The sequence below is a fragment of the Sinohyriopsis cumingii genome, chromosome 8 (genome assembly GCF_028554795.1).
Source record: "Sinohyriopsis cumingii isolate HCF-2022 chromosome 8, ASM2855479v2, whole genome shotgun sequence".
Taxonomy (NCBI): domain Eukaryota; kingdom Metazoa; phylum Mollusca; class Bivalvia; order Unionida; family Unionidae; genus Sinohyriopsis; species Sinohyriopsis cumingii.
Genome location: NC_142968.1, coordinates 77,167,612 through 77,181,771, shown reverse-complemented (window position 1 = coordinate 77,181,771; position 14,160 = coordinate 77,167,612). Strand labels below are relative to the sequence as shown.

General features: G+C 35.4%; 1 protein-coding gene and 1 long non-coding RNA gene across 2 annotated transcripts in view; one reads left to right on the top strand and one right to left on the bottom strand.

The window, feature by feature from the left end:
• The first annotated feature begins 386 nt into the window (after positions 1 to 386).
• The window catches only part of LOC149793913 (uncharacterized), a 34,946-nt gene continuing 21,172 nt past the window's right edge, over positions 387 to 14,160 (top strand). Inside the window, exons 1-6 of the mRNA XM_089967858.1 lie at positions 387 to 437; positions 5,450 to 5,520; positions 6,725 to 6,807; positions 8,782 to 8,853; positions 11,421 to 11,535; positions 12,528 to 12,625. Of these exons, the coding sequence (XP_089823984.1) occupies positions 5,463 to 5,520; positions 6,725 to 6,807; positions 8,782 to 8,853; positions 11,421 to 11,535; positions 12,528 to 12,625 (426 nt within the window). The 5' untranslated portion in view covers positions 387 to 437; positions 5,450 to 5,462. The remainder of the gene's footprint in view (positions 438 to 5,449; positions 5,521 to 6,724; positions 6,808 to 8,781; positions 8,854 to 11,420; positions 11,536 to 12,527; positions 12,626 to 14,160) is intronic.
• The window catches only part of LOC149793911 (uncharacterized), a 96,183-nt gene continuing 94,658 nt past the window's right edge, over positions 12,636 to 14,160 (bottom strand). Inside the window, exon 4 of the long non-coding RNA XR_016422892.1 lies at positions 12,636 to 13,080. This is a non-coding gene — a long non-coding RNA (uncharacterized LOC149793911). The remainder of the gene's footprint in view (positions 13,081 to 14,160) is intronic.

Here is a 14,160-nt window from a genome sequence, read left to right as displayed (position 1 = left end):
GTGGTGGGGTTGTCTTCATAATCTTTCAATGCAACTTTTCCGTTTACATTTTTGGAGCTGAACGTTTAATCGGTACTTTCAACAGGGATTACATACCTATCTACTTATGTACCTACCTACCTGCCTGCCTGCTTGAATACATACATACATACATACATACATACATACATACATACATGCATACATACATACATACATACATACATACATACATACATACATACATACTTATATGACTTCTTAGAAGTGATTTCTTGGGTTAGGATAGTATGACACTTGTCTTCTGTACTTCTGTAAGCACATATGTTACTGAACAGAGGGCACGTGTCTGCTTTGGCCATTAATCTATAATCATACGTTAGATAATCAAGGGACATTTGTATTTAGGTTACTAAAGATAAGTGACCGATCCTTGTCTGCATTTGGCCCGTCTTCAGGTATGGAGTTTTTCTTCAGTATTTACTACTAATATCTTGATGTAGACATATTTGATAGGCAACCAAAAAACTCAATAGGCTGCAGGTAACAAATATTACCTTATAACATTCCAAAAACGTTAGGTCTAAATGAGACTAAAAAGTTCACATACCTTTAGGATACTCTATGTTTCGACAGTGTTATCAATATCTATGTTGGGTTCTAGTTTCATGTTCTAGAATGTGAAGACTGTAAAATTAATCTTAGACTAAAGCCATATGTATAAAATTATTTTAAAATTTTCGGATTACATGGTAAAAACACCATCACTTTTTGAACGCATCTTGCTTAGCAAACAGTTTTCTGGTTTTGACTCTATATTAAAAGAAATTATGATTTTTGCTTTGGTTTTAACGGCATTTTTAGACATTATTGGTGATATCATGCCGATGGAATGAGAGATAAGCGCCTTATAGGCAGGCATACATGTCTGTCTGTACGTATGAACAAACGTTTGTCTATGTGTGAGAGCATGTAGGAATGTCTGATTGTATGTTTGCATGCAGCCATGTCTGACTATGAATGAATGTTGGTCAGAATATTTTTAAACTCTTACCTTATATATATATATATATATATATATATATATATATATATATATATATATATATATATATATATATATATATATATATATATATATATTGTTCACGAATATACATATTGATAGATAAGCACGTACCATATGTAATTTCCGTGCTAGTATGCATGTATGGAGGAAGGTTGGTAGATAGGAAAATAAATAGATAGATCCTAGATATTCCACTAATAAGAACTCCAGATTATGACGTCAAATGCAAATCATAAATGAAGCGCAATTTGAAACAACGGGGCGCTAAGAAAATTCATAGTTCAATGTTCCTTAGTACGCGCCAGCGATGTGACCGTCATCATTCACATATAGAGCAATTGGTGTCTGCAGAAAATTCGCTAATATCATGGCTGGTCGTTATCATGTTTATGGGCAAGGCTAGCTGATGCTGGATTGATTTAACGTTAACTTCGATCAATTTAAAAACACCTCAACCACGTTTGGGGCGATACACGTTTGGGGCGATACAATTTTGTTGGTTCATCCGCTACATTAACACTAACAACAGTTTGACAAAATCCTCAAGGGTTATTTTCATCATCTTGTGTTTTATGTAAGTGAACCGCGGAGGTTTCATTGTCGTTTGAACTCATGGGAACGTCCATGAGTTCTAAGTCAACGTAAATCACAAATGACAATTTCGTCTTCCGTTGCACCGCAGTAGATTTCAAATTGTTTTTGCCGGGCTCTTGCATGATCGTTTTACTCCAAAAGTAAAAGTCGTGACCGTCAAAACAGCTGTTGGGTGGTGACTGCAAGTAAGCAACATCAACACGAAAACTCTTTCGTCATTTGGTTATTATGTCGGTAAAGTAGCCGGGAAATAAGCTTTTCATCCACACGTAATGGAGCTGCGCCTCTGAGTCATCCAAATCTCTCATTAAATCAGATCCATCTCAGTCCGCCCACGTTAATCATTACTTTGTGCACGTGAGGATAGTTGTTTTCCATAAAAACCGCAGTTCTAAGCGGAAACATTAACGACAATACGTAAATTTACTTCTTCAAACAACTTTTTGTGTCTAACCTTAGAAACGTGCAGGAAATTCAGTATAACCAGAGCTTAGTTCGCCCACTTATTGTTGGTATTTTCGAGGCTGATCCGCATTATCGCGTCTTGGTGATCCGCTGATAAGAGCAACCATTCGAAACACCGATTGTCGTCGCTTTTAACGTTTATCACTGACTGCTACGGTGCATAGACTGGCTTCGTAATATACATCGACATACGGAATGGTTTTTGAGAGAAATGTGTGTTTCACCTTTCTCGCATCTGGTGAAAGTCCATTCTTGACTTACGTTGGCATTTGTGTTCTAAATTTCTCTAGCATTATTGTAAAAGCATTAATGTTTATCACTTACTGTTACGTTACATAAAATGACTTTAACCGAAATACGGAATGTTTTGTTTTGGGAAATATGAAGTTCACCTTTCACGCATTTGGTAAAATTCCATTCTGAACCTGCATTGATATTTTTGCTCGCAATTTCTCGATTATCATTGTCAAAGCTTTGTAGGTTTCATCATTGATGCCACCGACATCTTCTCGGTTCAACATTATAGAGGAGCTGCTGTAACGGCACGAGCGTGCTATTTTTAACACATCATTGTCTGGTGAATCAAGTATTTATTTGGGGTCAAGCGGAAAGATGAAATCTGTTAGAATCGTGTCCACCGTAGCTTTATTGTTATGAACAACGAAAGGATGATCAGTAGAAGCTTCGTAGCGTCTTTGCCTGGTATATATGTAGGTGCCATTATTACATGGCAATAATTTAAATCACCGATGCACTTGGGCAATTGACCTGAGGAACTTGTGCTCGCTGGTCAACACACGTTGCATCCTCAGCGGTGATAGTGGTTGAGATACGTAGGCAATCCTGTTATCGACGACCACCTATGTGGATATGCGACTTAAGCTACTCCAGCGAGACCATACAATAATGATACAGAGAGGCACAAGAAAAGTCAATATGCTTGCTCTCTTAGGACTATCGGACGAACCAGAACCGCTTGTGAGGCAACTTCCCCACAAATGAACCAAAGCTATTTACTGTGTAAACTGTTAATTAGCCCAGACAATTAGCGCAATATCATGGAATAAGGATGCCCCAAAGTAAGCAAAATCAGATTTACTTGGGTTATTAGAACTAATCCCGGGGACGCAAAGCCGACCAGTCATACAGTTTCGACAAATCATGCATGACACACTGCAGAGATCGCAGCGATATAACTGATTTTTATTTTTAAGGTTACATTATAAATCCAAACCACACTATTACAGGCGCGCGCGCATTTTCAAAATACCTCGCAAACAACCAAGCACAGGTAAGAGCATGTTTAACGTTTTGACAGAAAAAAACTTAAAATAAAAAAATAAAAACTCGAACACATGCAAATTTCAAACGTATTGTCATTTTCGCTTCTGTTCGAAGAAAGAAATTAAACAAACCATGTTCATCTAGTTCATTTAGATCATCCCTATATCGTGTTATTTGCTCACCCTTATGTGCGCTCCTTACGAGCAACACAGTTACAGTACTGTTATGTATATTTGATTTAATTTATATTTGATTTAATTTATATTTAATTTAATTGTTTGTAAGTTTTAAAATTTTTTTTTCTTAAATAAAAATTTAATTATTTGTCAAAGTAATGTAATTTTGTTTACTAAGAATTTGATACTTTCCAGAAAATTCAGCTTGACCTGAATACTTTCATAAATACCTAATAATAGAGACTGTTTCTATTTTGACTTAGTTCCCGACCTTGATTCAGAACTCACCGAGACAAGTAAACAACTTTCTATTTTTAGTTTAATGTTGGAGCAAATATGATTGGTTTTTATCAAGGTCATTCTGGTCTGGGAGGATGTGCCTTTATAATGTGTTTTCCGAAATTGTGCAGAAGTTATACTTATTAGTTATGTTTAGATAAATATTTCTCAGTTTGGGCTTAAACAGAATTTTAAGACAAAGACATTTATCTAAATTTTATTCGGAAATTCAAACATCGGAAAAATATTGTTTGTGAATCAACAAAGAAATGTAGGCACACCAGCACAATACTGACTACAGTATACGTCATCGCCTTCGATTTTGGATTTTTTCGTCGGGACTCGAACTCAAATTTCATTAGAACATTTCATTAGCAGAACTTCTAAAATTCAGTTCCTGGATTATTCTTTGGTTATTTATGGATTTGATTCTTTAAGTTCTTATTATTTTTTTTTCTTCATTTTAACTGTGTTAATCAGAGAGAGAGAGAGAGAGAGAAAGAGAACCTGTTGGGACAGACCCATTTGGGGTCAATCTTTTACGTTTTTTCCGGTGTTCAGTTGCTGGAGTTTTAATGATATATACGTCTTATTTCATACTTTAAAACGCACATGTTTCGTACAAGACCTTGCGGATCATCAAAATCGGGCGAAACGATCTACCACAGCTGTTCCAATATTTTTCAAATCAAACTATAAACGAATAGCTCGATTTAGGGCCTCACCATCGGTAAAAAGTCTACAGTAAACAATCCGTTGTAAAAATTATTGATGTCACTAGGCTTACTGTTTATTTGTGTGTGTGTGTGTGTGTGCTCGCCCGCTCGCGTGCCGAGCCGGGTACACAGACATGCGAATGTAAATTCTATTTATGCATGAACTTCATACTGATGCACATATAAAACATTCTGGACATTTTCACACCAGAAATTGTGCCTATTGTCCTGGATAATTGTTCAAACATTAATAATGGAACTGGTGCACGTCTTTTAAAAGTGTAGTTCTATGTTCACACGTTTAGAAGAAGAAATATGCTACCCTGTCAACTTGAAACTCAATGCAATATGACCTAATTTATTTGCAGTACAATGCTATGGTGTATATCTGTATATTCATGATGCACAATCATTAATTCCGAAGTCATTAATTGTAATATTTCGATACTCCTTGGACACAAGTGCAATAATATGGTTACCTTTTCTATATAAACGAAATCTAGAGCCGTTTAATGATTGTATCAATGACTGAATATACAGGAGCTTACTGGCTAAATATTATGTATTAAAAAATGAGATAATGCTGATTTCTAATTGGTTATGACACATAACTATTGTCGGCGATAAGATCATGGCAGTGGAAGCATTTCACACCGGAACAAATACATTTGTATTTGCTTTTTCATATAATTCATTCCAGAAACGCACTTGATGTATAAAATACACACACACACACACAGATATATATATATATATATATATATATATATATATATATATATATATATATATATATATATATATATATATATATATATATATATATATATATATATATATATATACCACGTAACCCTGTATAATCATAAAACTATTATCTCCTGTAGATATCAGCCAGAGATGCACAAATTACGTGTCATATTAATAGGCTTTGTGATTTCAATCGCCAGGAATGCAGGTACATTATTATTATTATTATTATTACTATTATTATTATTATTATTATTATTACTAGTGTGCTGTTTGATGTTGTTTTAGCTCATGCTATTTCTATGAAACGTGCCTATTCCTTTTTCTATGAACCTAATTTAATAGTTTCTTGAAACTTTTCATTTGGAGCTCATGTAACATTAGAAATCAAATTAATATTAACTTAATGCGTGATTACATTAGATATGTATCAACTCAATTATTGGTCCAAAAATCAAACTAATTTATTTTCGCTGATTTTTTTAATTATACATATTTTAAGAGATTGCCATATACTCCAAGGCTAATTACAAATATCTAAGCATATCTATTGAGAAAAGTTCACAATGTTATAATTTCGTAGCTTGGATGTAAATGTACGATTTTATGACATCTACAAGGCAATTGTGTGAGGTGGATATAACTCTCGGCTTGTTTTTTGCGCACGAAATGAACGAAATTTCATCATCCTTTTATGTTTTATTTCCATATAAGTCTTAATTCTTTGTTGTATTTTTGTTTAGAGAAAACTTGTTCACATCTTCTTAGCTTGTGCACCTTTTGTCGATGTGTCATGGCTGCCATGTACATGACAAATTACAATTACGCGTCTATATGGACGCCACGTATTCGTCGTGTCTGTCACTCAGACAAACGCAGTGTCACCAAGATACACAAATTAGCCTGTGTACTCTAACAGTTTTCCAGACAAAAATCTTATCTTCTGTCTCCATATTAGTACGGATGATGGAAATTTTCTTCTGTCATGGAATCAACACATAGCAATATTGATAATACTGACCTGGGTCATCCGACCCTCTTCGGCTGTTTTCGCTATTCAATAGAAAGCCTAGACAATCCCTGAAGAAAACACGAATTGAAATGGAACTTTGTGATGTTAGTGTTGGCTAAGATTAAATAAAATTAATTATGAATCATATTTGACCAATTACCATCTTTCAATTAAAAAAGTAACATTTGCATCAATTAGGAAGAATAGTATACGAACAATTTGATTGTGTACTTGCATAGCGTCTTTTGGATGAGACAAAACATATCCGCTTGATGTACACAAATCGTAAGGGGTGCTGATTTTTAACTTTTCCGCTACAGGCATATCTTCAAAATCTATAGGCAGATACAGACTGGAACTATGATGATCTTTGTTCGAGCAACATGCTTTTTTTTTTCAGAGGCCGGTCAACGCTGTTTTGAATGTCATGAAGTACCTACGCCTCAGACCTGTTTACGTGTCTCTGAATGCGGTGAGCATGAGGTACGTTAAAATTTCATAGACTGTTTTTAAATTGTTATTATTATCTAATAGAAGCTTGATAGCTCTATCTCTAACATACCAAATGTATAAGTTCGAGTTGCAGACTTTTGAGTTAATGATATTATATATGATTAGGATAGATAATCAAAAACGTCTGAATATTAGTACTCAGTACAACAAAGTTCTTAGTGGACAGTATGTCAGTGCATCCACTCAAGTACACACACCTCTTACATCTCTCTACACTTTCTCAATCTCATTATCCAATTATTAACTGCCATTTATTATTCACTCTTTTCGGATCGTGTTCACACATTGGAATACCGCATTTCCAGCCTGATGACGGTGTTAATATCGAATGCCCTATGAGAATCTCTGGTAATGAGATTCGGCTAAAAATCACATAGAGCTAACGCCTAGGTGTATGGAGGATATTGCATGGTTCGGATGCTATGAACCTCTTAAGAAGTCTTACATGGTCTCTGCCCAGTGCGTTGACATGCAGCAGATTGATATCTCAGCTACAGATGGGTGTTCAGGTGGTTTGGTGGTGAACACAACTTTTAGAATGCTTTGGAGACATAAAAATGCATATAAGCCTCTTCCGACAGTCCAACCACGTCAAGCGATGTTTGGTCTCTGCATGTCTGATCACCTGTTATAATCTCATTCAAACGTATCTGGTCATTTTTTTATTATAAAAAATTATATTTGGCGAGTTTTTGTTTGGCGGCTGCTGTTTTCAGCCGTCAACAAATGCGGGACGCATGTTACATACACATTTCTGAGTTTCAACTGACTCTTCTATGTATAAACAAACAACTGATGAAATAGTGCCTGTGATACAATAAATATTTTCTATCATCTTGAAGTATTCCCCCAGCCCACCCCCCTCCTTAATACAGCCACTCCCAAATCATCAATTGCAGATAACAATCTTCCAGAGCAGGGATCTTCTTTCATGAAATCTTAATCGCATTTAAAAGAACGAATGTGTGTGTGTGTGTGTGTGTGTGTGTGTGTGATATGAATTTTTAGTCATATCGCTACGATGTCTGCAGTGTGGCAGTTTATAGTGATGTATAGCACTGGGACATTATACCGCAGACATGTAGCATGGTGTCCCAGCCAGTCACATTATCCTGACACCAGGCCGACCAGTCCTAACCCTAACCTCTTAATGCTGAGCGCCAAGCGAGGCAACTGTTAGTACCATTTTAGTAAGTTTTTCGTATGACTCAGTCGGAAATCAAACCCACAACATCCCGCATCCAAGGCGGACGCTCTAACTACTTGGCCACCGGAGGGGTCGTTATTTATATATATATATATATATATATATATATATATATATATATATATATAGAGAGAGAGAGAGAGAGAGAGAGAGAGAGAGAGAGAGATTTTGATTTTAGAGCGATTGACTCTTCCATCGATATTGCCTTCTCATGATACGATGTTGTATTACGTTATATGGTGCACATTTAATGCAATACTATACAATACAATACTATACCATGCAGCACAATACAACGCAATATCATATTTTACTATATGTGAAATTTTTATATATGCAGTTGCCATATGTATGTATGTATGTATGTATATATATATATATATATATATATATATATATATATATATATATATATATATATATATATATATATATATATATATATATATATATATATATATATATATATATATATATGTGTGTGTGTGTGTGTGTGTGTGTGTGTGTGTCAAAAACAGAAAATATTCTTTATCGCAACCACTTTATCTGGTTGAACGTTAATAAACCATTACTATTTATCAGACCGTATGGTTCTTGTTGACTATGATACATCTATTTAATAACGTCGTTTGTAAACTTAAATAATTTAAAGCATTCTTTAATGTCCTTGGAAACTGTTAATTCATACACAGTGACATCAAAATATAACCTAACCCTCTTTTTGCTCCTTTTTACAGCAATGTTTCGTTGAAAGCATTGTCACCTCCTCTGGTTCGCTCCTGTATAATGTCGGCTGCATACCGAACGAGGTTGGAAATTTACTTTTTATAGTGGCTATTGTTTTTCTATATTTTACACTCTCTTACATATTGACTTGTTATATCTTCATAGGAACAGGGTCCACCATATCACTGAGTACGTCTTGAATAAGACCTGTGTTAGTTTGTGAGAAATGGGTCTTATTACTGAGTACATCTTGAATAAGCCTTCCGTTGTGTTGTGACAAATGGGTCCTATTACTGAGTACATCTTGAATAAGACCTGTGTTGTGTGTGACAAATGGATCTTATCACTGAGTACATCTTGGATAAAACCTGTGCTGTTTTGTGACAAAAAGGTCTCATTACTGAGTACAACTTGAATAAGACATGTGTTGTGTTGTGACAAATGGGTCTTATAATTGAGTACATAGTGTATAAGACTTGTGTAGTGTTGTGACAAATGGATCTTATCACTGAGTACATCTTGAATAAGACATGTGTTGTGTTGTGACAAATGGGTCTTATCAATGAGTACATCTTGAATAAGACCTGCTTAGTGTTGTGACAAATAGGTCTTATCACTGAGTACATCTTGAATAAGACATATGTTGTCTTGTGAAAAAGGTGTCTTATCATTGAATACATCTTGAATAAGACCTTTGATGTGTTGTGACAAATGGGTCTTATCAGTGAGTGCATCTTGAACAAGATATGTGTTGTATTGTGACAAATAGGTCTTATCATTGGGTACATCTTGAATAAGACGTGTTTTGTTGTGACAAATGGTTTTGTCATTGAGTACATCTTGAATAAGACATGTTTTGTCATGTGACAAATGGGTCTTATCAATCAAACATGCTCACCTAAATGAGGAAAGATTTACGAAATGAATAAAATAATTAGGCAGTTTGACTTTAAACTGGATTTAACTTTTCTTAGAATAACTGTAGTTTGTCATCACGTGTCATGGGTCTTCAATCCACATCGTTTCGTATCAATCGACTACCCTTGGCCACTGAAGATGATTTATTAGGTTTTTGGCCAAACTAGCAATAGATGAAATAACGTGAATATTTTCCAAAATGTGTCAGAGTAAATGTATACTGTTATCATCAAAGTAGTCATGACAGCGGATTCACTTTGTACGGAAATATTTACCACATATTTATCAGGGACGGCTTCGCTTACAATAAATTTAGAAGGATATAAAAGTACGCCATTATAGAAATAAAAAGAAAACATAATATGTTATGCCTATCCATCTAATTATAAAATGAAGTATAATTATGTAAACGTCTATACCCGTTTCCTTCTGAGCACTTATCGTCTTAGGATTAAAATTGGTAGGTGAGAGAATTAGATACAATATATAAAGTTTGTCGTTGTCCTGTTGACAGCGTCGAACTCATTTGCAATTAATATGGGACACTTATACTAATGTGATAAATACAATATTCAAAGCAATTATATAATGTATACCATGTTGCCCCCTTCACACACACACATACACACACACACAAACACACACACACACACACACACACACACACACACCAAACATGTACAAAATAGTCGATATAGTCACTTTCAAATATTTATTTTATGTTCATATTCTATCATTCTACAACTCTCAACACTTGGTTTGGACTAGCGACATGCAGACTTCTATAAAACATAAATGTTTCTTTCTAGTACATATACTTTAGTTTAAAATATTTGCGTGGTACAAACGGCAAATCAGAGCCATTATGTAATATCTGACGTAATCAAAATATAAAACAAACGAATGATTGACATCCATTCCTATGGCTTGCAAACGCTATCGTCTGCCTGACAATGTGACTTAACTGACATACATTTAGTAAAGGAAACTTCTAGCATGCTAACTTGCATATTTAGAAAAGTGAAAATGTTGGTCAGAAAACAAAATCTTCTTTTCATTTAAATCATTTATTAATAACAACAAAAACGAACTCGAGTGATCATAAAGAGAAGCAATCATTTATACAGGTAGTTTAAAGGCTGTATACTGAGCCTACACGTGGTGAACGTATCTCAGACAACATAACGTATTGCTTGTCCACACTAAATCGATGTTCGTTATACATTGCGTTTTGAAAGATGCTATGTACAATAAACTGTTTTGGGTATAAATTTTAGTTTTCAATGGGCATGTGTTTCTTCGTATGAAACAGTTACGATGCACTGACAAACATGAACAAAAACACCAATACAACTATGCCAACATTGAAGTGAACCATGTCTGAAACGAAGATCAAACCGACTTGGCAGATGGAAATTTTAGATGCAATGAAAACAATTTAGCAAAGAATTACATCACAAATAATACCAGTCTCTCTTTAGATTTATGGTTGATTCCGAGCATAGTGTTCTACTCGAATAAATACATGTATTGGTTGCTTAAATCATCATCCTCACTGATCATACAATTTTTAAAACTTCAGAGTGAGAATACACGAGCCCATATCCCTTCACGACTAAGCACACTTAGTGGTATCACTTACTGATGCATACACATTTGGATTCTAGCTGTTTATCAAACGTGAGTGTTTTCGTCATCTCTTTATGTTGACAAACGATTGTTTCCATTACAGAAATGCTCAGTGAGAAAAAGGACATCCGATCTTGACAAAAGAGCTGATCTTGTTACATGTTTAGAGTGTTGCAGCCAAGGAGATTTCTGTAATGTAGCGGGATGTGGATACAGCTGTGAGTATGGGGTCAATAAGGAAATAAAAACTAAAACAACCAGATCTAGCGAGTCACGTACACTGTGCACTCATTTGTTAAAGAAATCGCCCATGCACCAGCTATTGAGACTCATGTACTACCCATTATACTGTGTGTGTGATTTGGATTTTTATCGTCGCTTTAAAAAAAAGCAGTCATATTGCTACGATGTCTGCAGTGTGGCACTTTATAGTCATGTCTAGCACTGAGACATCATACCGCATATATGTAGCATGATGTTCCACCCAGTCACATTATCCTGACACCAGGACGACCAGTCTTAACACTAACTTATGAATGCCGAGTGCTTAGCGAGGCAGCTGTTAGTACCATTTGTATATGTTTTTGGTATGACTCGACCGAGATTCGAACCCGCGACCTCTCCCATCTGAGGCGGACGAACTTTCCCCTAGGCCACATGAGCGGTGTCCCATTATACCGAATTCACGGCAGTGGAATCGTGTATTTATAGTAACATTTACATTTATGAACCTCAATTTGTTCTTTTTTGCCTTATATAGAAGGCTAATCCACTCTGATCTACTCTATTTTCATTTTTCCTTTATTTCCACATGATTTAGGTCTCGTTTTTTATTTCTTTTTTATGTAGAATTTGAAGTACGATTTTTAGAAAATAATCATAGAGAACATTTTTCATTCTTCACATATAAAACAATGCAAATTAACAAATCCTACGAGTCCATTTTGGAATGTAAATATTTAAGCTATTTGCCTTCAGGAGAATATAAAATCTGCCTCTGTCATAGCAGGTGAACCGAAAATGATCACAAAATAGGAATTTTTCTCAGCTTGAATTTTGAATGAGCCAGTCTATGTATATGATATGTTTTGATTTAAATAATGTGCCTTGTAGTTTAAGTAACAACATTTCACAGCTACAGTAATCCACATTTTTAATTTAAAATCTTTTTCTGAAAAAGGAAATTTTCGTTTGCACTGACTCATTACAGCTGTACCAGAAGTAAACAGAGGACTGTATTGTTTTCACTGCGACGTCCAGGAAAATCAACATTCTTGCTTGGACGTTGTTGTTTGTGGACAAGATGAAGTAAGTTGAAAACAATTTCGTTTACCATAAAAACACACGCCAACTCACCCCCAAACAAAATCCAAAAAAGAAAAACACAACAAAATGATATCTCACTTCATTATGATGAAATATTTCTGGCAATCGTATGTGAGTGTCTTTTCATTCCAAGTGCATGAGTTCTCTTGTTATAAATTATATTAACTCCAGATCCAGAGGCGACTCCATGTGGTAGGGGCGCGCAGCAAAACTCCCCACTATCCCTAAAAATGCGAAATAACAGAAACAATTCCTAGTTTAAGTTTATTTTATAGACAGATTGTTTAAATACTGCACTAAAATGCCTGAAAAACAGGAACGTTTGGAATTTAGTCTCCATAGGCCATCACAGTGGGTATTTGTTTCCAGACAGACCACTTGCCATCTTGTTTATGCCCACCAACGCATTCCCGCTTTCTTGGAGCCGCTCCTGTAACCTAAATGAAGAAAATAAGTATAACATTTATACCATGTTTCTCATGGACATTGTGTATCTAAGGCAAACCTTTACGATGCAATAGAAAAGGAGAGAACAATAGTAAGATGCAATCACATCTAATTGACAGGTCACATACACAGTGTGACGATCAGTCACGAGTTCCTTTTAACTGGCGGAAGATTGGTTACTAACTGATAAAAGGCACGAATCCTATGGGTAACACCAACCACGAAACCCCTTCTTTTTGGAAAATATTCATAATGTAACATACGTTGTTTTAAAAATCTGCTTTATAAATGAATCAAAAGCCCTTTTTGAAAAATAGTACGTTCCCAAAGGCCATCCTCGTGACCCAAGTTTTCATTTCAATATTGCTAAAGAAAACAACGTACGACTAAACTATTTATTTTAAACTTTTTACACGTGTTGCATCTAAGATAATACTTCTAAGTGTATTTCGTTTTAGTTGTTATTTCATGGATAGTATTATAAAGAAACTTTGGCACAACTTTGCATCTCACCATGCTAAGTCATGAAGCATCAACGTTTCTACTTTCACCAGTCACTCCACAGGAGAGGGGATATGGCAACAATGGCGGTCATAAGAGAGTATAGAGCAGGGATGTACGGGGTTTGGCACCACCTTCGAACTTTAATCTATATCCAAGGGTTATAGTTCCACAGCTGAAATTTGTGCCGGTTTTCATGAGTTGACCGGTTTAATATGCATCATTGAGAATATTTACATGTTCTGTCATTTCTACTTCGGAGAGTCTAAAAAAATATTCTCACACATCTTTTGTGATGGGTGGGGCGGCAATATATCGCCATAGCGTGAGGTACGTACCGAGAGCCTTGTACTATCGATTCAGATCCATTTCTCCTATACTAGTCAGACATATGTTGACAGCGATGGGAAACAGATACTCGAATGATTTTGTGGCCGAGGCCATGTCGACCAGTCTTTCCTTCTGGGACATATATCACTTAACATTCAAACGAAATACTTTCGTCATCCATGGTGTCAAATGGAAAACGTTTTCTAGTACTCATGGTCAGGTAGACTGGAGTTAAAACG